The sequence below is a fragment of the Hypanus sabinus genome, chromosome 1, assembly GCF_030144855.1.
Source record: "Hypanus sabinus isolate sHypSab1 chromosome 1, sHypSab1.hap1, whole genome shotgun sequence".
Classification (NCBI taxonomy): domain Eukaryota; kingdom Metazoa; phylum Chordata; class Chondrichthyes; order Myliobatiformes; family Dasyatidae; genus Hypanus; species Hypanus sabinus.
Genome location: NC_082706.1, coordinates 134,501,671 through 134,529,456, shown reverse-complemented (window position 1 = coordinate 134,529,456; position 27,786 = coordinate 134,501,671). Strand labels below are relative to the sequence as shown.

Below are 27,786 nucleotides of genomic sequence, written 5' to 3'. Positions count from 1 at the left end.
AGATAAACTCTCCTGTACAAATCAGAAGAGATAATGTTTGCAACCCAGCACTGTGGCTATCCAACACTTTCATATTGAGAAATTTCAAACACTGCTCATGAATTGGTTGCTTTGAATGGTTTCCATGGGAATTCAAATGATGCAGTTACCATCTAAAAAGAGGCAAAGCAAGACTCTTAAAAAATGGTTCCCTGTTACTTTTTCTTGTTTCTCCGACACTGTCCTGCAACTAACAAGAATACAAAATCAGTGCTGTTGTTTAGCCAGTGTGATTAAGAGTTTGCACTGTCCTTCGGACTGCCGTACATGTCCGCCAGCTTTTTGAACCGGGGTCCCCAGTCAGTGAGGTAATCATAGTTCTGGTCTGATGCTGAACTAATGGACTCTAAGGAGCTCAGTGACTCTGCCACCGAGCCGTTCCCCTCAAAAGCATAGGTCTGTAGCGAGTCATAAGGAGGGGCGCTGGGGTCAGTGTCTGCACTCTTCATCCTCTCCCAGATAAACTCTCCAAAGATGATGTTCTCGGGGGACATCTTGTGGGGTGGCTTTGAGAACAGTTGGATCTCTGGTGTCACGTCTCGTCGGGTTTTCACATCCTGAATGAAGTTGAGGTTCCTCAGAGCTGCCATGTCGAAAGCCTCAGTGTCCTCCTCACCCCCGCCTTCATCATCGTAGCGGACGATATTCTCTCTGATGTCTTTCTCCTCATCGAATACCAACGACTCCTTCTTACGTCGGCGGAGAGTCACAATAAACAGAACGAGGACTGTGGGACAAAAGTGAAAGTAAGTCACATTGTGCTGCATCAGGAGGCCAGTTCACCCTTTAAAACTACGCCTTCTCCCCCCATGGATTCTGTCTACATTTCTCGCTCAGAAAAGCAGACAGCACAATCAATGACCCCACCCAAACAGACATTCTTTCTTCTCCTCCTCCCATCCAGCAGAAGTTATAAAAGCCTGAAAGCATCTACCACCTGGCTCATGGACAACTTCTACTATAAGTCTATTGAATGGTTCCCTAGTGTGATTAGATGGATTTGGCCTCACAATTTGCCTTACAATCTTGCACCTTTTTGTCTATCTACAGGGCATTTTCTCTGCCTGACGAAGGGACTTGGTTGAAACATTGACTATGTTTTTTTTCCACAGATGCTGCCTGGCCTGCTGAATTCCTCCAGCATTTTATGTGTGCTGCTCGCATTCTAGCATCTGCAGATTTTCTCTTGTCTGCACTTTCTCTGTAGCTGTTGCACTTTATTTTGCATTCTGTTATTATTTTACCACATACTACCTCAATGCTCTGTACAATGATTTCATCTGTGCAAACAGTATGGAAAACAAGATTTTCATTGTACTTCAGCAAATGTGACACTAATAAACCATTTCCAATTCTAATTGAAGATGGGGTCTCATAGGCATTGACATTCAGAGTTATTCAGCACAGAAGTAGTGCCATTGGCCCAATTTATCCATGATAAACAAGATGCCTAACTATGTTAATCCCATTTTTCTGTGTTTGACACATATCCCACTAAACTTGCCTATCCCTGTTCAAATGTCTTTTAGACTTTACAATTGTACCTGCCTCTACCACTTTGTCTGAATACGTTACACATATCTACCACAACTTCTGTAAAAAAATTATCCATCAGATCCCCTTTCATTTTTTCCCCTCCCACCTTAAAACTGCACCCTCTACTCTATCCATGCCTCTCTTAATTTTATAGACCTCTACACATCACCTTTTGGCCTTTTCACTTTAGGGAAAATAATTCAGGTCTATCTAATCTCTCATTATAACTCAAGCTCTCCAATCCCTGCAACATCCACATGGACATCTTCTGCACCCTCTCTATAGAACAAAGAGCAGGTAACATTGAAAAGCAGAAAAATACAGCACAGGAACATCAAAGAAAAAATTATCAATGTACATATACAAATGTCTGTACGCATGCATACAGTATGTACATACGTATATTGTTATACCCACCCTCTCCTGTCTTCTCCTATCATTTCGCATTTCCTCCTCCCCCCACTACTTTCAAATCTTTTACTATCTTTCCTTTCGGTTAGTCCTGACGAAGGGTCTCGGCCTGAAACGCCGACAGCGCTTCTCTCTTTAGATGCTGCCTGGCCTGCTGTGTTCCACCAGCATTTTGTGTGTGTTGTTGTTTGAATTTCCAGCATCTGCAGATTTCCTCATGTTTGATCTAAGAGTTAACCTCTGTCATATTTACCTCCCCACCATAATTCTAGACTCCTAACAATCCCAATGGAAAAAAAAAATCCTGTGCATCACATTTGAAATTATCCTTTCACCTTAAATGCATTTCACCTTACCTTAATCATATTTTACCTCTTGACCAAGAGAACTACACATTGTACTCCAAATCAAAACTTTGTACACCTGTAAAGAGATGCAAGATTGCACCTTTGCTGAGAAATCAATTATAATGGACATGCTTTGAGTTAAGGTCACCAAATTTTGTTTTTTTTATCAGAATTTTTGCCAAATAATAACATCACAGCTTGTTTTGATCTTTGGTTTCACTTACATGGCTGATCCCTGTAACACAGTGCAGCACAGAAACAGGTCCTGTGGCCCATTTAGTCCATGCTGAACCATTTACACTGTCTATTTCCATTGATCTATATTGGGATCACCACATCCCTCCATACCTGTACCATCTAGGTACCTACGCAAACTTCTTTTATAAGTGGAAATCAAGCTCATATACACCACTTGTGCTGGCACTTTGTTCCACACTCTCATAACCCTCTGACTGAAGAGGGTTATGTTCCTCTTAAACTTGTCACCTTTCACCCTTAACCAATGACTTCTAGTTGTTGTCCCACCAAAACTCCATAGAAAAAGCCTGCCTACATTTGCCCTATCTATACCCCTCATAATTTTATATACCTCTATTAAATCTCCCCTCAGTCTTCTATGTTCCAAGGAATATCGTCCTAACCTATACAATCTTTCCTTATAACTCAGGTCCTCCAGTCCTGACAACATCTCATGTGCTCAGTACTTAGATTTATGAAGACCAATGTACCAAATGCTTTCCTTACAACCCTATCGACCTATGACACCACTTTTGATGAATTCTAGACCTGTATTCCCAGATCCTTTTGTTCTATAGCACTCCTCAGTGTCCTTAACGTTCACGGTGTAGGACTTACTCTAGTTGGTTCTACTGAAGTGCAACTCATTGCACTTGTATGCATTAAATACCACTTGTCATTTTATCGGCCCTTTTTTCAGCTCATCCAAACTCCCACTACGAGCTCTAATAGCTCTAATAGTCTTCCTCACTGTCCACTACACCTCCATAAATTTGCTGATCTAGTTAACCATATTATCATCCATATCATTTAGATGACAAACAGCAATGGACCCAGCATCGGTCCCTGTGGTACACCACTAGTCACAGACCTCTAGGCAAAGAGGCCATCATTTACTACAACTCTCTGGCTTCACCCACAAAGTCAATGTCTAATCCAATTTACTACCGCATTTAAATGCAGAACAACTGAACCTTCTTGACCAGCCTTGCATGCAGGACTTTGTCAAATGCCTTATTAAGTTCTACTGCCTTGCCTTTATCAATTTTCCTAGTAACTTCTTCAAAGAAGACATGACCTACCACACACACACAAAGCCATGCTGACTATCCCTAATCAGTCACTGTCTACCTAAACACTCACTTATCTGGTGCTTTGAATACCTTCCAATAACTTTCCCACTACTGATGTCAGACTTACCAGCCAGTATTTCCTGAAATCTACCTCAGTACACTCAGTGGCTCATCTTGAGGGTTTCAGATTGACAGCATCTAGTTCCAGATCCCTTTCCTTAACCAAAATGAACCTTATCAAATATGACTTCAGAAAGGGTGGGGCAGTGCACACGATCCTTTCTACATCAATGATGATGAGGTTGAGATGATTGAGAGCTTCAGTTCCTAGGTGTAAGCATCATGACTAGCCTCTCCTAGTCCAACCGCATTGATATCATGCTCAAGAAAATCACCAATGTCTCTACTCACTGGAGAATAAAGAAATTCAGCAAGCCCTTGTCGACACTTACCAATTTTTATTGATGACCATGGGAAGCATCCACACATATCTGAAAAAAGCTGCAGAGTTGTGGATATACTGAGCACATCACAGAAACTAGCCTCTCTTCTCTCCTTTCTGTTGGTATTTCTCACTGCCTCAGTAAATCAGCCTGCATAATCGAAGGATCTACCCTCCCTGGGCATTCTCTGTTCTTCCCTCTCTCATTGGGCAGAAGAAACAAAAGCCTGAAAGCACATACCATCAGGCTTAAGGATATTTCCTATCCCACTGTTATCAGAAACTTGATTGGACCTCTTATAAGGCAAGATGGAATTTTAGCCTCAGAATCTACCTCGTAAATCTTGCACTTTATCGTTTTCCTGCACTGCACTTTTTCCTGTGGCTTTTACACTTTATTCTGTACTGTTATTATTTCACCTTGTTCTATCTCAATACACTGTGCAATTTGATCTCTATGAACAGACAAACTTTTTACTGCATCTTGGTATATGTGACAATAATAAACCAACACCAATACCAATCTTAGTTCCAAAATGGCCAACTGGTTTGCTTCTCCGGCAGTAAATTCATCACCTCTATCACATCTCATCTCATCTGGAATCACAGTTCAGAGGTTCCAAATGGAAACTGGATATACTTAGACACTGAGTGATTCTCTGTTAAAAGCACAACTGTAATTACCTTTCCAGAACCAGTCTTTACTCCTCGCTGTGTAATGTGGAGGCATATAATTCACACACTTAGCATTCACAGGGCAGCACTAATGTAATCACATCTTGCCTCAGTAATTCATGGCCAGAAATCTGCCTCAGAGTGTAACAGAAATGGGAAAGGGATGTGAAGAACAGGAGCACCAACCTGTCTTAGTTGATCCCTGGCTGAGAAATTGATCATTATGAATGAGCTTAATGTAAAACTCATCGCAAGTTATCCACACACAGCCTTCTTCACCATTCAATAAATCCGTGGCCAGTCTGATCTTTATTATTGGTTCTGCTTTTCTGTCAGATGCTCATAATCCTTGCTGCCCCTAATTTCCATCCATATATAATTCAATATGTTTTGACTTTTTTATAATGGGTCTGCTTCCACAGTTCTCTGGGGTAAAGAATCCCAAACATTAATGATCCTCTGAGGGGAGACATGCCTTTCCTGGGGACTCCCTTATTCTGAGGCTACCCATCCCCTTAACCCAGTTCTAAATTCCCTTATGTTTGGGACAGACCTGTGGAGGGAATTATTTGCTGTTTCAGTTTGAGACTGTTCCTCTGGACAGAAAGAGTTGAGTGAAGACTACCAGTATAGAGAGCTGAGAGGCAGGGTGAAGCAAGAACTGGCAGGTGTGATGTGTGTGCAGGAGAGGAGGGGTAAAAGGCAGGAGTCATTATTTTTCTCCCCACCAATCATCTCCTCCTCATCAGTATCTACCAATCCTTGCCAGCTCTTGTTAACCCCTCTTTTCCTCACCTCTTTATACTAGTTATCTTTCCTCTATTCTTTCAGTCCAGATGAAGGGCCTCAACCCAAAATGTCACCTGTCCATTTCTCTCCACAGTTGCTGCCCGACCTGCTGAGTTCCTCCATAATTTTTAATGTTGCTCCAGATTTCAGCATCTGCAGTCTCTTATGCCCCCTTATCTTTGTGTCAATATTTACCCTGTAATTCCTTCATTATAAAATATTTCAGACTATTAATGAAAATCTGGGGAGAATAATAAATGGAATTAACAGAGGATTAGAATAAACAGGTGGATGATGTCTGGCACAGACTCACTGGATTAATGGAATTGTTTCTGAGCTGTATCTCTCAATGACTTCCACCTACTCTGTGAAACCTTTCAAACTCAAGAGAGTAAAGACCCAACTATTCCTCTTAAGAAAATGCTTTATTCCGGGAATTAATCAAGCTAATCTTCTCTGCACTTTTCTAAAACAAGCTTGTCCTTCAAGGATGTTCTCAGCAATCTGATTTTCTAAACAGTGGAGCAGCAGAAATAACAGCACACACTGTGCCAATTAAAAACTGCTGGCTGTGTCTTGCCCACTTCAAGTTGCTGGATGTCTACTAATAATGATAAATGCCATTAAAGTCAGCATTAATTATCCAGCAAATGCTGCCAGTACTGACTGAGCTGGGACTTCATCTAACTTACGGTCCTTCCACAGACAAATGCTCTCACTCCAGATGTTTGCAACAACTTGCAGGACAGTGACACACCAATTGAGCTATTTATCTACCTGTATAATTTATGGTTCATGTATGTTTTGATCCGAAATGTATCACTCGTCCTTTGTGCCCGTGATGCTGCTGCAACTACTTTCTTATAGCTTCAACACTATTTTCTCCATGCAATAAACACAAAATGCTGGAGGAACTCAGCAAATCCTAATGAAGGGTCTTAGCCTGAAATGCCAACTGTTCTTTCCCCTTCATAGATGCTCCCTTACTTGTTGACTTCCTCCAGTATTTGTGTGTGTTACTCAAGATTTCCAGATTCTGCAGAATCACTTGTGTTTACTATATTCTGCATTCCGCTTTTCCTTGTAGTACCTCAAAGTATTTACATATGGCATGATCTGATTGGATGGCATGCAGACGAAAAGCTTTTCATCGTATCTCACAACACATGACAATAATAAAACCAATTCCATTACTGATAGATCCACTTACCCAGCAGAGTCAGCACACAAGCCAAGATAGCAATGAGAGCTCCGGTGCTGAGGCCAGCAGGAAGGGCAAAGGCCTCAGCATTGCATGAGTGGGCCACGCCTTCATCGTCGCAACTGCAGACTCGCACAGTAAGAGTGTTGGTGCTGCTCAGTGCTGGAACACCGTTGTCCACAATCACAATGGGCAGGAAATAGACAGCCTGCTCATGTCGGCTGAAGTCAGCTCTCTTCGTCAAGATTACGGCGGTGTTATCTACAGGTTATTGTCAATGGGGAACAATTGTTATTGACACAGCTCAACACAACATGAAAACCAGCCTCCCCTCTATGGACTCTGTCTATACTTCTCACTGCCTCAGTACAAAGCCAGCACACTCAAAGACCTCACACCTCGATCGTACTCCTTTCCCTCCTCTCCTACCTTGCAGAAGATGCAAAAGCATGAAAGCATGAATCAACAAGTTCAAGAGCTGCTTCTACCACACTGCGTATAAGATTAGTAATTAGTTCCCTAATACAATAAATTGGATGGTTGACCTTCACAATCTACTTCGTTAAGAACTTGCTCTTTATTATTCACCTGCTTTCTCTACAGCTGTAACACTTTATTCTTTTTTACCCTCTTCTACTTCAATGCAGTATGTAATGATTTGATCCATATGATCAGTATGCAAGACAAGATGATCACTGTACCTTTGTTCATTTGACTATAATAAACCAATGCCAATTCCAATTTGAAATTTCATTTCCAAATATAGCTGTACAGAATTTCACAGGGCAGAGAAAAAAAAAGCACCCAAAACATTTGATCATATTCAGAGCTGGAGTGATCAGACAGGACACACTGAAACTTTTACAACCAGTAAGGTGCTTCAGAAATGTAGTCAATCCCTAAGTAAAGATCCAAGAACTTCAGAAGCTAAGAGCAAGAGTAGGTCACCAGACCTACCAGATCATCATTAGAGCATAAAACCATGACATAGGAGCAGAATTAGCCAATACTGCCCATCGAGCCTGCTTCACCATTCCTTCATGGCTGATCCTGGACCCCCTCAACCTCTTACTTGATCCCACTCAAGCCTTCTCGCCATATCCTTTGATGCCCTGACCAATCAGGAAACAATCAACTTCCACCTTAGATATACCCACAGACCTGGCCTCCACTACAGTCTGTGGCAGAGCATTCTACAGATTCACTACCCTCTGGCTGAATAATCCTTACCTCTGTTCTAAAAGGTCACCCCTCTATTTTGAGTCTGTGCCCTCTAGTTCTAGATACCCCCAGCACAGGAAACATTCTCTCCACATCATCTCTATCTAGTCCTGACAGACTAAGTTGACAGACCACAATCTCAACTTATCTTCAACGTCAGTTCCCCATAACCTTCAATCCGCCTATCATTCAAAATTTTTTCTACCTTACCTTTAAATACATCTTATAAACTAGCTTCAATAACTCTCTTGGGTGATGTTTCTGAAGGCTTTCCACTCTCTGCGAGAATAAATCTTTGAATGCCTCAGTTTTAAATGATCAGTGCCTTATCCTAAAACTATGTTCCCTTGGCTGAAACTGCCTCACTAGTAAAAACATCTCCTCTACTCTGCCATGGTCCTTTGGATCTTGTCTTTTTCATGAACAACAACCTATCATTTTTCTGAACTTCAAAGAATAAAGACCCAACCTATTTAAGCTCTCTGAATATGTTGAATCTATGTTCTTCATTTAGAAGAGAGGTCATCTTATTGACATTAGTCAAGCAGCATAGGCAGACTCTTGTCCCTGACTGCTCCATGCCCCAACCAACCTAGTCCCATTGGCCAGTGTTTCGACAATATCTCTCTTTTCTTGTCCATGTACTGTACCTGTCCATTGTTTATTATATATTGTTAGTGTATCAACCTCAACCACTCCTCTGGTAGCTGATCCCACATAGATACCAGCCTTTGTACAAAACAGCTGTTCTTTATGTTCCTCTTAAATGTTTTCCCCTTTTACCTTCAACTTACACCCCAACTCTGGGAAAAACCATGTGAATTCACCTTATCTATGTCCCTCATGATTTTCGACATCTCTCTTTATGATTACTTCTCCGTCTCCAACTTTACAAGGAATAAAGTCCTAGTCTGCTTAACCTCTCCCTATAACTTAGACCCTTGCATCCTGGCAACATCCTTGTAAATCTTTTCTGCACTCTTCCCAGTCTTACAACATTGTTCCTCTACTAGGGCGACTGAAACTTAACATTATACTCCAAGTGCAGCCTCACCAGCATCACGTACAACAACTAACATAAACTCTATTTATGTTCCAATTGAAATTCCTCTCACTCGGCTGTGCTGCATTTGAGAAGGCCATTCACCCCGTCAATGCTTGACCATTCAGCCCGTCAAGCCTCATCCTGTCGGCTTTCTCATGAAGTGAGCTTCTTAAATGAACCTCTGTTCATCATCTCAATCTCTACCTATGGCATGGAGTTTCACCTTCCACCCAGCCTCTAGAGAAGGAATTCGTGACTGATGCTCCTATTGGATGTTTCAGTGAATTCACCGATGGAGTTTTAGACAATAAGAAATGCAAAAGTTTTTTTTTCTGCACTTCAAAACTAATTCAATCGCTACAAGGCTTTTATGACAACATATCTACTACTAAACACTCATAAAGAACTCAGAGCTGTGCTTTCTGTTTTTATTTGTTCCAGATTCAAGCATCTGCAGTGGCTTCTGTAGGCAACAAATGCTTGGCTGAAGAGCCACCTAATGCCACGCCGGACCTTGTGGGATTGGGTTGTGGAACATGGAACAAATAGGCCATCATGGAATTGCCGAATGGTCTAAAGAAAGAAGTGTGCCTGATCTTGTGATGTCACTGTTTCTGAATCCACTTTAAAAATAGTGAGCGTTTTTCTTTTGGAGATTCAAGCTGAGTATGTAGCCAAAGACAACAAGTCAATAAAGAGGCAGTTTGGGCTCAAATGGTGGAGTGATGTGTGTGCAGTTAATCATTGATACAAGCCTGATGTTCAGTTTGGTCAAGGAGCAACATTTTAATCTCCAGCCCCAAATAAGTATGTCAAGGTGAGATTGAGGCAATCTATTTGACCTGCCTGGATGTCACCAACTGCTTTCAAAGCTTCAACTCCTTACCTTTAACTCACAGTGTGTTCAAAAGTAAGGATGTGAAAAGCATTACATAAATGTATCTCTTCCCTTGTTTCTAATGGATACCTATTATGTGTCAGTCTCTGTCCGTAAGGTGTATCTTTGCTTAACATTCTAACTCATATCTCAGTGTCACAATACAATGAGCGGCTAAATGTGATATATTCAACTGTTAACCACTTCCTTTTTCTTTCAGCTGTATTCATTTTAAATGGACACCATAGAACTTGTCTTTGCACTGCCATTCTCAATCCTGCCTTCCTCAGTAGCTCTGCACGCCCTTGAGTAAAACACTGCTTAATTATGAGGAGCACCCGTCATCATCCATCATTTCATGACACAAGGACGTGTTGTTCAGTGACACGGGTCTCCAGCATCTTCACTCTTTGATTGATCAGTCACACAATGAATAACATGTTTGCACCAAAAAGCCATTAACAAAGCAAAAAAAAAAACATTTTTGTCCTGCTGTCATATCAGAATGTAAAATGCATGACATTAGAAAGAGGTCACTCTCTTTTGGAGGCATTTCAACCAGATTTAGAGAATCATTTTCAGAGTTACCAGGAAATAAAATACCTGTTCATTCTTCCAGTCAGCCTAACTTTTCAGTTTAGTTCAAAAGGGTCACCTTCAGTGAATTTCTTATCTCACCATAACTTAGCAACTATATTGTTGAATATGATAAGAACAGCAATAAAAAAAAATCTGTACCTATGATATTGTATCTTCCTCTGACTAAGAGAGATAAAGAAAGATCTGCATTTATATGGCACCCCACACTTCCCTTTCTGGTCATTTGAGACACAGAAGTATTTTTGAAGTGTTTTTCCCCTTTTATTGCAGTAAGGGGGAATAACTCAACAAATTTGTTCACAACAAACTCTAACAGATCACAATATAATACTATGTGTCTTACTAATGGAGTCAGGAAGTCATATAGCACGAAAATGGCTCCTTCGACTCAACTCATTCATGCCAACCGAGATGCCTACCTAAGCTAGTCCCACTTTGCCATGTTTGGCCCATAACACTCTGAACTTTTCTTACCATGTACCCGATGAGTTCATATTGATTGGGTGGGTCCACTTTCTTTGAAAAGAAGGCTGCAAAGAGCTCTGATGGAATTATATACAAAGAAGTCAGGACACAGTGGGGATAGTGGGAGGCTTCTTCCATTGGTGGAGAGTCACAGTTAGAAAATATAGGTGGAGAGAGTTAAGAGTATTACAAGAGAACACTTCTTTTATGTAGTGTTGGGATGGAATCTAGAATCCACTACCCGCAGATGTGATGGAGAGAGGTTACATTGTGGTTTTAAAGAGGTAATTGGACATATACACTCAGAGACCTCTATATTAGGTACAGAAGTGTAACTAGTAAAGTGGCCAGAGGAGTCGAACCTGGTTGGGTCTTCTACTGTTGTAGCCCATACACTTCAAAGTTTAACATGTTGTGCATTCAGAGAAGCTTTTCTGCACACCACTGTTGTACCACATGGTTACTTTAGTTGCTGTCACTTTTACATAGAAAAAACATAGAAAACCTACAGCACAATACAGGCCCTTCAGCCCACAAAGCTGAGCGGAACATGTCCTTACCTTAGAAATTACCTAGGGTTACTCATAGCCCTCTATTTCTCTAAGCTCCATGTACCTGTCCAAAAGTCTCTTAAAAGACCCTATCGTATCCACCTCCACTATCGTTGCCAGCAGCCCATTCCACGCACTCACCACTCTTTGCATATAAAACTTACCCCTGGCATTTCCTCTGTGCCTGCTCCCGAGCACCTTAAACTTGTGTCCTCTTGTGGCAACCATTTCAGCCCTGGGAAAAAGCCTCTGACTATCCACACAATTAATGCCTCTCATCATCTTATACACCTTTATCAGGTCATCTGCATTCTCTGTTGCTCCAACGAGAAAAGGCTGAGTACACTCAAACTGTTTTCATAAGGCATGCTTCCCAATCCAGGCAACATCCTTGTAAATCTCCTCTGCACCCTTTCTATGGCTTCCACATCCTTACTGTAGAGAGGCGACCAGAACTGAGCACAGTATTCCAAGTGGGGTCTGACCAGGGTCCTATATAGCTGCAACATTACCTCTTGGCTCATTAATTCAATTCCACAATTAAAAAAATACACCATATGCATTTTTAACTACAGAGTCAACCTGTGCAGCTGCTTTGAGCGTCCGATGGACTCAGACCCCATAATCCCTCGGATCCTCCACACTGCCAAGAGTCATACCATTAATATCATATTCTTTTCTGACTTTTCTGACATCTTGAACCAGTCTGGCCACTTTTGACCTCTCTTGTTAATAAGGTGTATTTGTCCATTGAACTGCCACTCACTGGATGTCTTTCTTTAATTTTTTGCACAATTCTCTGTAAATTCTAGTGACTGTTGTGAATGAAAATCCCAGGAGATCAGCATAGAACCATAGAACATTACAGCACAGAAACAGGCCTCTTGGCCCTTCTTGGTTGTGCTGAACCATTTTTCTGCCTAGTCTCACTGACCTGCACCCAGCCCATATCCCTCCATACACCTTTCATCCATGTACCAGTCCAAGATTTTCTTAAATGTTAAAAGAGAGCCCGCAATTACCACTTCATCTGGCAGCTCATTCCACACCCCCACCACTCTCTGTGTGAAGAAGCTCCCCCCCCCCAATGTTCCCTTTAAACTTTTCCCCCTTCACCCTTAACCCATGTCCTCTGTTTTTTTTTTCTCCCCTGGCCTCAGTGGAAAAAGCCTGCTTGCATTCACTCTATCTATACCCAACATAACTTTATATATTTCTATCAAATCATCCCTCATTCTTCTACACTCCAGGGAATAAAGTCCTGACCTATTCAACCTTTCTCTGTAACTCAGTTTCTCAAGTCCCGGCAACATCCTCGTAAACCTTCTCTGCACTCTTTCAACCTTATTAATATCCTTCCTGTAATTCAGTGACCAAAACTACGCACAATACTCCAGATTTGGCCTCACCAATGCCTTATACAACCTCACCATAACATTCCAACTCTTATACTCAATACTTTGATTTATAAAGGCCAATGTACTAAAAACTCTCTTTACTACCCTACCTACCTGTGACGCCACCTTTAGGGAATTTTGTATCTGTATTCCTAGATCCCTCAGTTCTACCGCACTCCTCAGTGCCCTACCATTTACCTTGTATGTTCTACCTTGGTTTTTTCCAAAGTGCAATACCTCACACTTGTCTGTATTAAACTCCATCTGCCAATTTTCAGCCCATTTTTCCAGCTGGTCCAGATCCCGCAGCAAGCTTTGAAAACTTTCCTCATGTCCACTACACCTCCAACCTTTGTATCATCAGAAAATTTGCTGATCCAATTTACTACATTATCATCCAGATCATTGATATAGATGACAAAGAACAATGGACTCAGCACTGATCCATGTGGCAGTTTCTGAGATAGTCAAACAACCCTGTCTGGCGGCAACAATCAAAGTCATTTCTTCCCTATTCTGATGTTTGGTCTGAATAGCAACTGAAACACTTGACCACGTCTGCATTGAGTTCCTGCCACATGGTTGGCTTATTAGATATTTGACAAGCAGGTGTACCTATTGAAGTGGCCACTCAGTGTATATGCTGTTTAAACCTCCCTCAACAATGGAACACCATGGACTGCCTCTTCCTCTATTATAGACTTGTCCCTGATTGTGTTTTTTTTTAAACTTATGGCTTGTTTCTTCGCTGTCTAATATAATTCACATATAATTTATATTCAGTGTGTTTTCTGAATCAACATGCCTGTAATGCTGCTGCTAGAAATTATTTTAATTATACATGCACCTCACTCTACTTGTGCTTTGACAATAAACTTGCTTTGACTTGATTTGACACCTGTACCTAATCACTGCATTGTTATAATAGCTGTTGACATTCCCTCCACAAACTCCCTCTACAATCTCTCATTATGATGCACCTTAAAGCCTACCCCTTTGGACCAACATTTTGCCAACTGTCTTGATATCTCCTTGCATGATAAAAGAGCACAGTGAAATTGGGGAAAAGACTGGGAGCTGGATGCAACAAGTGATTCACTCTGCAAAAGAGCCAGCATGGACACAATGGGCTGAATGGCATCCTTCTGAGCTATAATCACTCTGTGATTTTAAGTTTGAGGAATACAAACTAAGATGGTTTCCTTGCTCTGGAAAATTGAGCCAAAGGATTGTTGTCACATCATCCAGGACAATTCTTTGAAAAAATGCCAGCGCCTCCGACAATATGACACTCCCTCAGAATTCAGCTTGAACTTACTGCTCAAGTCCTGGGCTTCTGGGTCAGTGACAGGAGTTCTACCAAATTCAATTCAGGGAGCAGAAATTGTAGAAAGAGACCACCTTTCTTTGGCATTTGCAATAATTAAGACAGCAACATTTTTGGCCCGACAGCTAATCATTATATAAATTACAATGGAGACCAATTACTCCGTCGTTAATATACAGCAGGCAAGGTGGTTTTTAACCAAAATTCAGTGGTAAACATATTAGAGAGAGGTCATAAACCATGAAATACACAAATACCTCTGTTATCTTGCACCGTGAAGTTAAGGTTACTACCAGCCCCAGGAGCAAGGGAGAAATAGAAGTGATGTCCACTGGGTGGTTTATCCTTGTCCACAGCACTGATCTTCTGTATTACCTGTAATTGCAGTAAAAGATTAGAATTGATTTTGGACTTGAAGCCTGGCTGAAGCAATTCGACATATCAGGTCAAATTCAGAAGGTCAAGATATCCTCGTTAGACAAATGTACATTTCCAAACACTTGTGAAGAGCCATGAATATCGTAAGATAAAGATGTTGGCAAGCATAGAATGAGGAAACAATCATTCAGCCTTTCTTCACACAGTACCTACTGAGTCTTGTAATTTACTAAATACATCTCAATGGTTGAGAAATACATTTCTGACCATCTTCCATCCAATCCTCACTCCTTCAATGGGTTCACTGCCATTCACTGCTTTCTTTGTTGCAGTGACATCAACTATAATCATACAGTGACAATACACTACCTTAATATTATACAGAATATGGAATTGATGGCATGGTGCCATTTATAGAAGACTTAAGGAAAGCTCTATCCCAGTGATATAAGCCTAGTGACCAATCACCTAACACAGATGATTCTTGGCTTCACGATCTATTTCATCACAGCCTTGCACCTTATTGTCTGCCTGCACTGCATTTTCTCAATATCTCTAACATTTTATACAGCTCTCTGTTATTGTTTAACTTGTATTACCTCAGTGTGCTGTTGTAATGAAATAATCTGTATGGATGGTCTGCAAAACAGGTTTTCACCATGCCTTGGTACGTGTGACAATAATAAACCAACAAATCCTTAATCCTTAAGAGCTTCTTACAATTTTACAGTGCCAGGATCTTTGCCCGAAACTGCAGGTTGCACTTATATAGTCCTCTAAATTAGTGAAATGTCCAATCAACAAAAAGAGTTGGTGAGTGTGTCAATTAAAAACTTGAACAAAGATAGACACGATTGTTCATTATGGGAGTTATTACCAGGAACTTGAAGTACTGTAGACTCATAGAGACAGTATTAAAGGATAGATTTAGAAAATCACAGCACAGGAATTGAGCATACTGAGCATCAAGAACCCATTTCCTACCCTGACCCATTTTATTCTCACCAAAATCCCATCAACATCTAACCCCTCCCCACCAGACTCTACCACTCATTAACACACTAGGGGCAATTTATAGTTGCTTATTAACTTACCAACCCAGATCTTTTAGAATGTGTGAGGAAACCTGGGCACCCTGAGAAAGCACATATGGCCATAGGTGGAACATGCAAACTTCACACAGGCAGTAACAGGGTTGGGGTAGGAGCTGAGTCTCTACCAGCTGGTAAAACTGAATGGTTGTGGGATAAGAGCAGTAAAGACCAGTGAACAGAAATAATGTGAGTGATGAACTGGGCAGAGGTAAGGAAGAGCTTGCATTTATGGAATATATACAGCTGGAGATAAATATAAATGCCTGATGAAAATTGCCAATGCATTCAATCAGCAATGTATTATCCTTCCCAATTCTCTCAGCCTTCTTGTCACAGTACCATAGAGAGTCAAAGACTAATACATTATAGAAACAGGCCCTTTAACCCAACTCATCAATGTTAAGAAAAGTGGTAATCTAAGTTACTTCCATTTGCCTGTGTTTAGCCAGTAAACTATGAAACTATTCTCATTTGCATACTTATCCAAAATGACTTTTAAATGCTGTTATTTTACCTGCCTCGGCCTGTCCCTCTGACAGCTTGTTCCATAAAGATACCACTCATTATATGAAGTCATTGCCCCTCAGAATCTGATTAAATCTTTCTCCTCTCGCCTAAGACCTATTCACTCTAATTTTTGATTCTCAACACTGGAAAAGGTCACTGTTCATTCACCTTGTTTGTGTCCCTTATGATTTTATACATTCCAATAAGGTCACCTCACAGTCTCCTATGCTCCAAGGAATTAACTCCTAACCTGCCCAACCTCTCTCTATACCTCAGCCCCTCACGACCTGGAGACATTATTGTAAACCTCCTTTGTACTTTTCTCAGCTTAACAGCGTTTTTCCTACAGCAAGGTGACCAAACCTGCTCACAATACTCATGGTGCAACCTCTCCTACATCTTGTACGATTCCAACATAATATCACAACTTCAAGATTCAATACCCTGACTGTTGAAGGCCAGCCTAAAAAGGGCCTTCAGGATATCTTTGTTATGGCTTCATTCTGTTCTTCAGCACTTTTTGCCCACCCGCTGTTACCCCTTGAGATTAGGTAGCTTACCGAGCATTTCAAAGAGCATCGAGGAGCAGGTCATTTGGGTGGGTATGGGGGTGACATATTGGCCTAATCAGATTAAGTTGATTTATTCATTTCATTCCCTTAAGAACATGTTTACCCAGAGGGTGGTTGGAATCTGGAACACATTGTCCGAGTGGGTGGTGGAGACAGGTAGTCTCACAACATACAAGCATCTAGACAAGCACGAGTCACATGACAAGCACATGATGGCACCAGACCAAATATAGGTAGGCTTTGAGAGTCAGCATAGTTGGCTGAAAGGCCTGTTTCTGTGAGGGCATTAAGCCTGAAAACACATTCCACCAGGGTAAAGGACAGATTCTGCCCTCTGCAATGCGGCTACTAAATGTTTCCCTAGACAATAAGATGGACGCTTGATCTCACACCTTATTGTTCACCTGCACTTCACTCTCTCTGCAGCTGTTACACTTCATTCTATTATTGTTTTGCCTTGTTCTACTCAATGCATTGCGTAATGGTTTAATCTGTATGAACAGTATGTAAAACAAGCTTTTCACCATATCTTGGAACATATAATCAATAATAAACCAATACCAATTAGTGAGTCAGGTTTGTTTTGAGGGAATTTAACAGTCAATATAATCATGGAGTTAAACACCATGGAAACAGGCCCTTGGTCCAAATTGTCCATATTAACCAAGTTATCTATCCCAGTCAGCTTGCTTTTGACACACATCCCTCTAAACTCTTTGCTGTCCATGTACCTGTCCAAGTACATTTTTATTGTACCTGCCTCAACCATTTTCCTCATTCCATTTACTGATCACTTCCTGGATGGAAAAGTTGTCCCATGGGCAACTTTTAAATCTCCTTTTAAATTTAACTTTTAAATTTCCTATTAAATCTCTCTCTCTCCTCTCACCTGAAAACATCATCTCACAGTGGACTGATTATTCCTGTCCTGTGTCCTGGTCGGGAGTTTCTATGAACAACTGCTGGAAAGTTCATCATTGACACCCCTGCACGGCAATGCCAATCTTAGTCTCTGTTTTGGTCTCAACTCCAGCGTTGATCCTAAATTTGACCTTCCTCTCACTTATAGTAGATTAGTTGGAAGTAGTTTGGAACTAATTAAAATTTATTCACAGAGATGGAATGGGTATGAGTAACCATAGATGAGTGATTTTATGAATGTACTGTTTCTATGGACAACCAAATTGACTGATGTGACAGCCCTACGCAGAAGCTTATTTACTTATTCAGAAACTTTCACAGATTTACGTTTGTTAGCCAGAACTATTATTTGGCGTAATCAAAAAATCTTAGCTCTCCTCAGTGAGATCAATTAGATTGCTACCATTTGGCAGACAGCTTCCATTTTGAGGTGCTGTGTTCTATTTGCATATTGGAAATCAGACCATTCATGACGAATGTGTAATTCTTGAACAAAACTAAATCACTTTCAAACCTTGCGAGCATGACTTCTACAAATGAAAAAATAAATCTTTGTTCCAAACAGCAACCCACTAAACCCATAATTAGGAGTAGTTTATCATACGGATTTTCAGGAATAACTTAAGTGCAGAAACTGGGGATGCATTCCTCGGAATTAAGAAGGTGAAATGGAGATTCCATTCACATTTTTTGTAGATCAGTGTGGCAGAGAGAGAGAACTCTATTCCGTGGCTGGTTTAAAAAATAGAGCCAAGTTGTTGAGGAAGTGAGAAAGCTGTCAGAGAATGGCAAGAAAATAGAATTCTCTTCCCTGAGCACCCATTGGTTCTCTCCTGAATGTTAATTTTAAATTGGTAAATTGGTAAACTAAAAAAACTTTGTTACATATGCTACCTACACAGACCATTTCATTATTGAGGAAGTGCAAGGGAAAACAACAGACTGCAAAGAAATAGAGTTCACATGTGGACAACATTAGTTCACAGGACATGTCAATCAGGGACTTGGACCATATATTCCTTTTGTTTGACTGTATGTTTGCTCGCTATCTGGAATGTGCTGTGTGTACATTGTTTATTTTGTAACTTGGCCCCAGAGGAATGCTATTTTATCCAGCTGTATTCATGTGTGGTTGAATGATAATTAAAATTGAACTTAAAGTGTTACAGTTACAAAGAAAGTACAATGCAGGCAAACAATAAAGTGAGAAGGCCACAGCTTTGAGACCAAGAATCCATCTTATTGAACTGTTCAATAGAGAGAGAAGTTGTCCTTGAGCCTGGTGGTATGTGCTTTCGGGCTTTTTCATCTTCTATATTGACAGAAGAAAGAACGTCTATCCAGGGTGGGTGGGACCTTTGACTATGTTGCCTACTTTAATGAGGTAGCGACAAGTATAATAACCCTGGGATTTAGAGATTTTAAGAAATCAAAGCTTTTAAGGAACAGGGGAAAGGGTTACTTTAAGGAGTTTAGTCACACAACAGCCATAGAATGATGGAACAGGCATAATAGGTTAGGAAGACCATCTCTTGTAATCCTTCTAAAGGTTGCTGTAACCAGGCTTTTGATCTACTTTCACAGTTCACATGATGTGCATTGGAACTTTTGGATGTTCTTTCTTTTTAAGTAATTTATAAAAATCACAAAGAACAGGGATCCCATGACAGGTTCCTGCGTAACATCACTGCTCACCAACCCCTAGGCAGAATCTATATGCACTATCTCCCACTGTCCTCTGCTCTCTGTTGGCAAGTTATTTCTGGATCCTCACAGCCAAGTTACCCTGGATTCCCTGCCTCTTGATTTTCTGAATGAGTCTAATGGAGTACCTTATTAAATGCCTTACTAAAATCCATACACACCACATTCACTGCTCCACTTTCATCAATGTGCATTGTCACATCCTCAAGGAATTCAACCAGGTTTGTGAGGTATCATCTGCCCTTCTTAATGTCATACTGACTATTCCTAATTAGACTATGCTTCTCCAAATAGTTGCACATCTTGTTTCTCAGAATCCTCTCCAATATTTTGCCAACCACTGACAGAAGATTCACTGTTTTGTAATTCCCAGGATTATCACTACTTCCTTTCATGAACAAAGGCATAACATTTGCCTCCTTCAAATCTATTGGTAAGGCATCCTGTGGCCAGTGAGGATGCAAAGATCATTACCAAAGATGCAGCAAACTCTTCCCTCACCTCCCATAATAACCTGGGGTATATCCCATCCAGCTCTGGGGACTTATCTATCATGAAGTTTTTCAACATTAGTATTCTTTCTTAGCATCGACATCTTCCAGCAGATCAACTTGTTGTATACAGTCCTCACATTCATCAAGGTCCATCTCAGTGATGAAAATTGAAGCAAAGTATTCATCAAAGTCCTCCCCTATCACTGACTCCAAGCGCATGTTTCTTCTTTTATCCTTGATCGCTCTGCTATTACTCTGGTCATCCTCTTGTTCTTCATGTACATGTAGAATGCTTGTATTTTTCCTTAATCCTGCTCACCAATGTCTTCTTATGACCCTCTCTGGCTCTCCCAAGTCCATTCTTAATCTCCTTTCTGGCTACCTTTTAACTCTCTAGAGCCCTGTCTGGTCCTTGCTTCTTAAACCTTAAGTATACTTCTGTTTTCCTCTTGACTACCTGTTTCCTTCACCCTTCTATCCTTTCCCTGCCTCAAAAGGATATACTATCCAGAACCCCATGCAAGTGCCACCTAAACAACCTCCATGTTACCGTTGTGCATTTCCCCTGAGTACATACATTTCTAATTTCCGCTCCCAAGTTCCTGCTTATTATGCCAGGAATCCATCCTGGATGCACCTAATAAGTTCCGCCCCCATCCTTGCATTTTGTACTAAGGAGGTGTCAATCAACATTAGGGAAATTGATCACTCATGATAACAACACATTTATTTTTGTGCCTTTCCAATATCTGCAGCTACAGCTCAAACTCTGGTTCTCTGTAAGCGGTGGGTATTTGCAACGGCTGTTTGGTCTGGCATTTTGGTATCTCTAGGAGTGGACCGAAAGGCGTGCACCTTCTGAGTGCTGCTCCGTAGACGGCTGGTTCCTTGCCGATGTCAATGACTGAAGTGTCGTGGGAGACTGAAACATCGGGACAGCAGGCAGTGTGAGCTGCTGTTGGAAGAAGGTCAAACACGAGTCCTGACGAAGGGTCTCAGCCCGAAACGTCGACAGCGCTTCTTCTTATAGATGCAGCCTGGCCTGCTGTGTTCCACCAGCATTTTGTGTGTGTTGTTGGAAGAAGGTCGCTGTTTTTTCTTCTTTTTTTCGCTTTCTCTTCCCACCCCCCCCCCCTCTCATGACAGCTTGTCAGTCCTCTAGTTGGGCTCAAGGAAGTAACAGAGAAGAGTGAAACATTGGAACAGCGAGTTGCTGGTCTCTTGTTTTTGTTGCTGCTGGAGCGATCTTTCTCTTTCCCTTATTGGTGACAGAGAGCTCGTCTGAGATACCAAAATGCTGGGTTGTGGACTGGAGCTTTTGATCAACTCTAGATCAAGGTTTCTTTGAGGGCTTTTGCTATTCCTTGCATGGGGGGACAGTGCTTTTGCTGTTGCATTGGGGAGAGGGGAAGTCAATACTTTGGCTGCTGCTTGTGATGGGTAGGGAGGGGTTTTGGGGTCTTAATGTCTGCAAAAAGTAAGAATTTCAGGCTGTAGTCTGTATACGTTCTCTGATATTAAATTTGATCAGCTCCTCAGACACCCTATTGCTATTGGGGGGGGGGGGGTGGATTTATAGAATACTCCAAATAGAGGGATTACTTCCTTCCTATTTGTAACATCCATCCACAGTGATTCAATGAATGATCCTTCATGATGTCCCCCCTTACTGCAGCTGTGAGACTGTCTTTGATTAGCAGTGCCACTCCTCCACCCCTTTTACCTCCATCCCTGACTAAACCCCAGAACGTCCAGCAGCCATTCACGCCCTTGTGACGGCAAGGTCTCTACAATGGCCACAATACTGTAGTTCCACATACTGATCAATGCTTTAATTTCATCACCTTTGTCCCTGATATTTCTTGCGTTAACTCATTTCAACCTATCCAACTGACTGAAATTATGCCTTATCTACACACTACATCTACCTTTACACCAACTGCCCCATCCTCTGAACTATCACTCTGGTTCCTATACCCCTGCCAAACTAGCTTAAACCCTCCCCAATAGCTTTAGTGAACATACCCACAAGGATTTTAGTCCCACTTGAGTTCAGGTGTATCTCGTCCTTTTGTACTGGTCATGCTTCCCATGAAGAGATCCCAATGATCCACAAATCTAAAACATTGACCCTGGTACAACAGCGGAAGTGAAGATCATGAAAAAATGATGAAGAATTTTGGTAGAATAAACAAAAAGAAGCTGTTCCCATAGTGGAAGGGTTCATAACCTGAGGATACAGATTTGAGTAAAAGATCTTACTTGTTTTCTACATTATAACAATGTCTGCACACCCAGTATACTTAATTTGACTGTGAAATGCCTCGGAAGGTCTAAAGGTCATAAAAGGTCTGATATTAAATCAGGTCTTACTTTCATTGCACAGGGAATATTAAATTAAGCTTATAATATTTATCTTCATTCTTACGTGTGGAGAATTGCTGTATAATGGATTTTCTGGGCATATAATGGAACTGTCATGATAACTAATTTTGAATGGTCTTTCATGGTCTATATTCTAGATTCCTTTTATTCTAATTGCGATCACAGCAAATAAAAGCTTCCTGATTTCTTTTAAAGCTGCAAGTTCATCTTTCACTTGGCAAGTTAATTTTTAATTTGCTTCAAATGAATATTCCTTAATTTAAATTACTATCATATCCACGGACCCCTATGATTTAATCTAATTATACCGCTTTGTGATCTTGTAAAGGAGTAAAGGGTCCAGCAATCATTGAATGACAAGGATTGAAAGCTGCAGTGTTTTTCCAGCGCCCCACGTTTGTTGTCTGTAGACAATGCACAGATCATGGGAACCTTTCTGCATAATTTTTTTGGGGAACTGTGTGAGTTTAGCACACAAACATTTCTGATACAGCCAATGCTGGTGCCATCACTGACACACTCTTGCTGATAATGGGTCAGTAAAGAAAAGATTTCAAAGGATATTTCTGGGACTGGAGGAGTTGAAATATATAAGGAAAGTCTGGAAAGGCTAGGATTGTTTTCCCTAGAGTGAAGGAGGCTGAGAGGTGACCCCATAGAGGTTTATGAAATCATAAGGAGCATAGACAAAATTGATTTTTACAATCTTTCTCTCAAAGGCGTAAGTTTAAGGTGAGAAGGGAAAGATTTAAAGGGGATCTGAGGAGCAAGTTTCTCAGACAGGGGGAGGGTGGTTGTTATCTTGAATAGGCTGCCAGAGAAAGTTGTAAAGGTGGGTACATTACAAGATTTAGAAGACATTTAAACATGTACATGAATAGGAAAGGTTTAGAGGGATTTGGGCAAAATGCAGGCCAATGGGATTTGCTCAGGTAGGAACTTAGTTGGCATGGACTAGTTGGGTTGAAGGTCCTCTTTTCTGTGCTGTATAGCTTTTTGCCCCTTCTTACCATGAAATAAATTGAATAGATATGTTTGAACTGGAAGTATTTAATTATAAAACCAATTAGGAGGGAGGCCGATTCCTCTAGGCTGACTGCCGAAGTTTGGAAGTTTTAAAGTGTAAAACTATGAGGATAGCTTGCTTCCGAGAAGGCAGAGATTAAAAGGTGATATAGTGGAGGTGTGTAAGATGATAGGTTATCAGCAATGCCCTTGTCTTGTAAAACAAATAGAAGATAAGGATTCAAGGGCTGTGGTGCTCTGTACATTTTTGGACACTGACAGAATTGGAAGCTTAAAGGGCCAATTGCCCTATTTTTTCCATTTGATCTTACAGTTGTGTAAAGTTGATCCAGAGAAATGATTTCTTAACAAAGAGGATAGAATTTAAAATTCTAAGACACTCTGATAATGGGTGTTGTAGGAGGCAGGGTAATGGTAATCTAGAAGCTCTCCCCAGAGAACTTTGTGTTTAGGGACTAGCAGAGGCCATGAACTAACAGAGGAGTGATTCAGAGATGAGACTTTAGCAGAGAGGGCGTAGACAGCACCTATTTCAATTTATCAAACCACAGCCTGTGTAAACTGTAATCAATTCCATCAAGGCCTTGAAGCAGATTGGGCAGGTGATATTGAAATAGTCTCATGGGCAATGAAGCCCAGCCCTGCTCGGGGATATCACCTCTCAGATCCCACTCCTGCCATAAAGCCGTACGGCAGTGAAAAAGGCCTTTTGGCCAAAATGGTCCATGCTGACCAATGTTCCTATTTCTATTTGCATGCACTTAGTTCATATGCCTTTAACTAATCCTATTCAAGTATCTTTTAAATTTTGTTAATGTACCTGCCTCAACCACTTGCTCTGGCAGTTCATTCCATACACTAACCACCCTCCATCTCTCAGGTTCCTATTACATCTCACCTCTTAACTATGCCCTCTAGATCTTGATTCCCAAACCCCAGGGAATAGATTACATGCATTCACAATATCTATGCCCCTTATAATTTCAGACAACTCTCTCAGATGACTCCATATTCTCCAATGAATGAAGAAAGTCTCAGCCTGCTCAACTACTCTTCATAACTCCCTAGAGTCCTCGTAACATCCTCATAAATCTCTTCTGCACTCTTTCCAGCTTAATGGCATCTGTCTGATAGCAGGGTGAACAAAACTGAGCACAACACTTCAAATATTCAGGGAGTATTGTAGAGCATTCGATGAGCATGGAAAGAGAAAAAACAGATACTTTAATAATTATTTTTTGTATGTTATTACTTGTGTTTTAAGCTACTGTTAGTCTTTATTTTTTATGAATTTATTACTTAATTATTTACCCTATGGTAATAGCTTTTAAAGAATTGTCTCTATATATTCTTGTATGATACGTTTAAGAACCATTACATATGAAACCATTACAGCTTTGTTGAGGATGAGATTTAATCAGCTTTCTGTGAAGTTTATGCATGGGGCTTCCAGCATAGTTCCCGTTTCCACTCAGCCAAACTGCTAGAATCCAGAGTTGAGAAGGCCAGCAAGGCTGGTCCTCTACATCAGATGATTATAAGAAGGAGAGATCAGAGATGGGCAAAGCCAAACCAGTTTATTTTGCCAAAGACTATTATGTGATTGAGAGAGAATTTCCTTACCTTGCCATGGTTGGTATTTTCACAAACAAATGTTTCGTATTCCATTGGAAACTCAGGGACGTTGTCATTGACATCCACCAAGCTAATGTGAACCGATCCCCTTCCAACTTGTGCAGGATTCTCTGTTCGAAGTACAAGGAAAGATTAATGTCTCAGAGTGACACTGCTCGGTATGGCAACCACTCTGCCCAAGACCACAGGGAAGTGCAGAAAATTGTGAATGCAGCCCAGTCTATTAAGAAAACCAGCTACCCCTCCATGGACTTCCTATTGCATCATAAGAGCAGCCAAACTCATCAGAAACCACACCCACCTCAGACATGTATCTCCCATCAGAGAAAATACAGAATCTTGAAAACTCATTACACTGGGCTCAAAGACAGCTTCTAACCTGGTGTTATAGGACTCTGGCATGATGAAGATAAATTCTTGATCTTACAACTTACTTTGTTGTGCCTCTTGTACCTTATGGTCTACTGACGCAACACTTTCTCTATAACTGCCACAACATATCCTGCATCCTGGTATTGCTTTTCCCTGTACTATCTTGATGCACTGCTGTTTTGAAATGATCTGTATGGATTGTGTGTAAAACAAAGTTTTTTTTTACTGTGTCTTGGTACATGTGACAATCATAAACCAATAACATTATATCGTTTCTAATTTAAAACAATTTTTATATCAGTCTTCATGTATAGGCCAGTCTGTTGTGTTATAAGAAATATGCCAGGCAGATTACACCCAACAAACTCCCACAAAAGCAATTTGATAATACCAGGTTAATTTGCGAGGGATAAATGCTGGCAGGGATATTGAGGAGAACTTCCTCAAACAAATGCTGTGCGACCCTTTGCATACAACTGACAGAAGAAATAGAGCATAGGCTTAACATCTGATCCAAAAGACTTCTGATAGTGCTTGACTCTCTCAGTTCTGCATGTTATCCTGATTCTATCTGAGCAAGTGCCTGGAATAAGAATTGAACTCAGGACTACCTGCCTCAGAGATGAAAGCATTAATATCATTTACAGCTGAGAACACCAAGTGTTCAATAAGCTTTCATCTCTGTTACAGCTGTGAAGGCCAAATGTTCAAAAAGAAGCAGAACTCTAAAATACTACAATAAATTAGAGGAAATCATCAAAAAAGTAAGAACATATGCACAGAGCTGTGGACAACTCTGATTTTAAAGCATGTCAGCATAAGAATAATTCAACACAACATATAATATCACAGATTTTTTGTTAATTCTTGAATTGATTCAAGGCTGTTCTCCAGGCATTTCTCCAGGCAATGACAAAGAGTTTGTAGATCTCTTGCACCCAGATAGTGAAAAGCTTATAAAACTTTATTCAGCATTCTCACTAGTTCAATCCTAAACTCCAGTGCACTCAATGTGCAGTCTGCACATTCTCTGGGGCACCTAGGCATGACACGAGTAGCAGCAGTACTCTCAATCGATGTAGCTATAAAGAAGGCAAGACAGTGGCTATACTTTATTAGGAGTTTGAAGAGATTTGGCATGTCAACAAATACACTCAAAAACTTCTATAGTTGTACCGTGGAGAGCATTCTGACAGGCTGCATCACTGTCTGGTATGGAGGGGCTACTGCACGGGACTGAAAGAAGCTGCAGAGAGTTGTAATTCTAGTCAGATCCATCTTGGGCACTAGCCTATAAAGTGCCCAGGACATCTTCAGGGAGCGGTGTCTCAGAAAGGCAGCATCCATTATTAAGGACCTCCAGCACCCAGGGCATGCCCTTTTCTCACTGTTACATCAGGTAGGAGGTACAGAATCCTGAAGGCACACACTCAGTGAATCAGGAACAGCTTCTTCCCCTCTGCCATCCGATTCCTAAATGGACATTGAATCTTTGGACACTACCTCACATATTTTTAATATACGGTATTTCTGTTTTTGCACATTTTTTAAAAATCTATTCAAAACACGTAATTGATTCACTTGTTTATTTATTATTATTTTTATTTTTTCTCTCTCTGCTAGATTATGTATTGCATTGAACTGCTGCTGCTAAGTTAACAAATTTCACATCACATGTCAGTGATAATAAACCTGATTCTGATTCTAACCATGAAGATTTTCTCTCTGTACTGGCTTTCTATCCCACATCCCAAGAACATGCAGATTGTCAGTTCAACTGGCCACTGCAAATCGCCCCCTGGAGTGTAGCTAAATTGTAGAATCTGAGGGAGTTGAAGAAAATGTGAGGAGAATCAAAAATAGGATTAATACAGGATTAGAATAAATGGGTGGTTGCTAGTCATCTAGGTCTCACTGTTAACTTTTTTTCTTCTAACTTGCATGCACTTTCTCTGTAACACCATATCCCATATTCTGTTATTGCTTTTCCCTTGTACTATGTCAAAGTACATAAGTTGCAAAATGATCTGCATGGATGATCTGTAAAACAAAATTTTTCACTGTACATGTGACAACAATAGACCTAGCACAAGAAGTGTAAGTCTAGCCTGTAACACTTTTAAACAAGGGTTCCTGAAATCCTTACTTATTTGTTGTGTATTTGAGCCTCTGGACATTGCTGTTAAGGGCTGCATTTATTGCCTCTTTGTAATTGTCCTTGAGAAAATGGCGAGCTGCCTTCTGAGCTGCTTCAGTCCCTCTGATGAAGATACTGCAACAGCCATGTTGGGGAGCAGAGATGGGAGAATAAGATGGGATTTTGACCTTGCAATCTACCTAGTTATCATCTAGCACCTTATTGTCTACCTGCCCCACACTTCAACTAGCTGATTTCTGTTACTCTAGTTCCTTGTACTACCTAAATGCACTGTGTAATGATCTGATCTGTATAAACAGTATGTGGG

The 27,786-nt window shown here is 40.8% G+C and overlaps 1 protein-coding gene across 2 annotated transcripts in view; it reads right to left on the bottom strand.

Annotated features, from left to right (window-relative positions):
• Positions 1-272: 272 nt before the first annotated feature.
• cdh7a (cadherin 7a) overlaps positions 273-27,786 on the bottom strand; it is a 165,949-nt gene continuing 138,435 nt past the window's right edge. For both annotated transcript variants that reach the window (XM_059947507.1, XM_059947594.1), the window contains 4 exons: positions 24,938-25,059; positions 14,491-14,608; positions 6,760-7,011; positions 273-766 (listed from right to left, as the gene is read on the bottom strand). In XM_059947507.1, coding sequence (XP_059803490.1) covers positions 273-766; positions 6,760-7,011; positions 14,491-14,608; positions 24,938-25,059 — 986 coding nt within the window. The remainder of the gene's footprint in view (positions 767-6,759; positions 7,012-14,490; positions 14,609-24,937; positions 25,060-27,786) is intronic.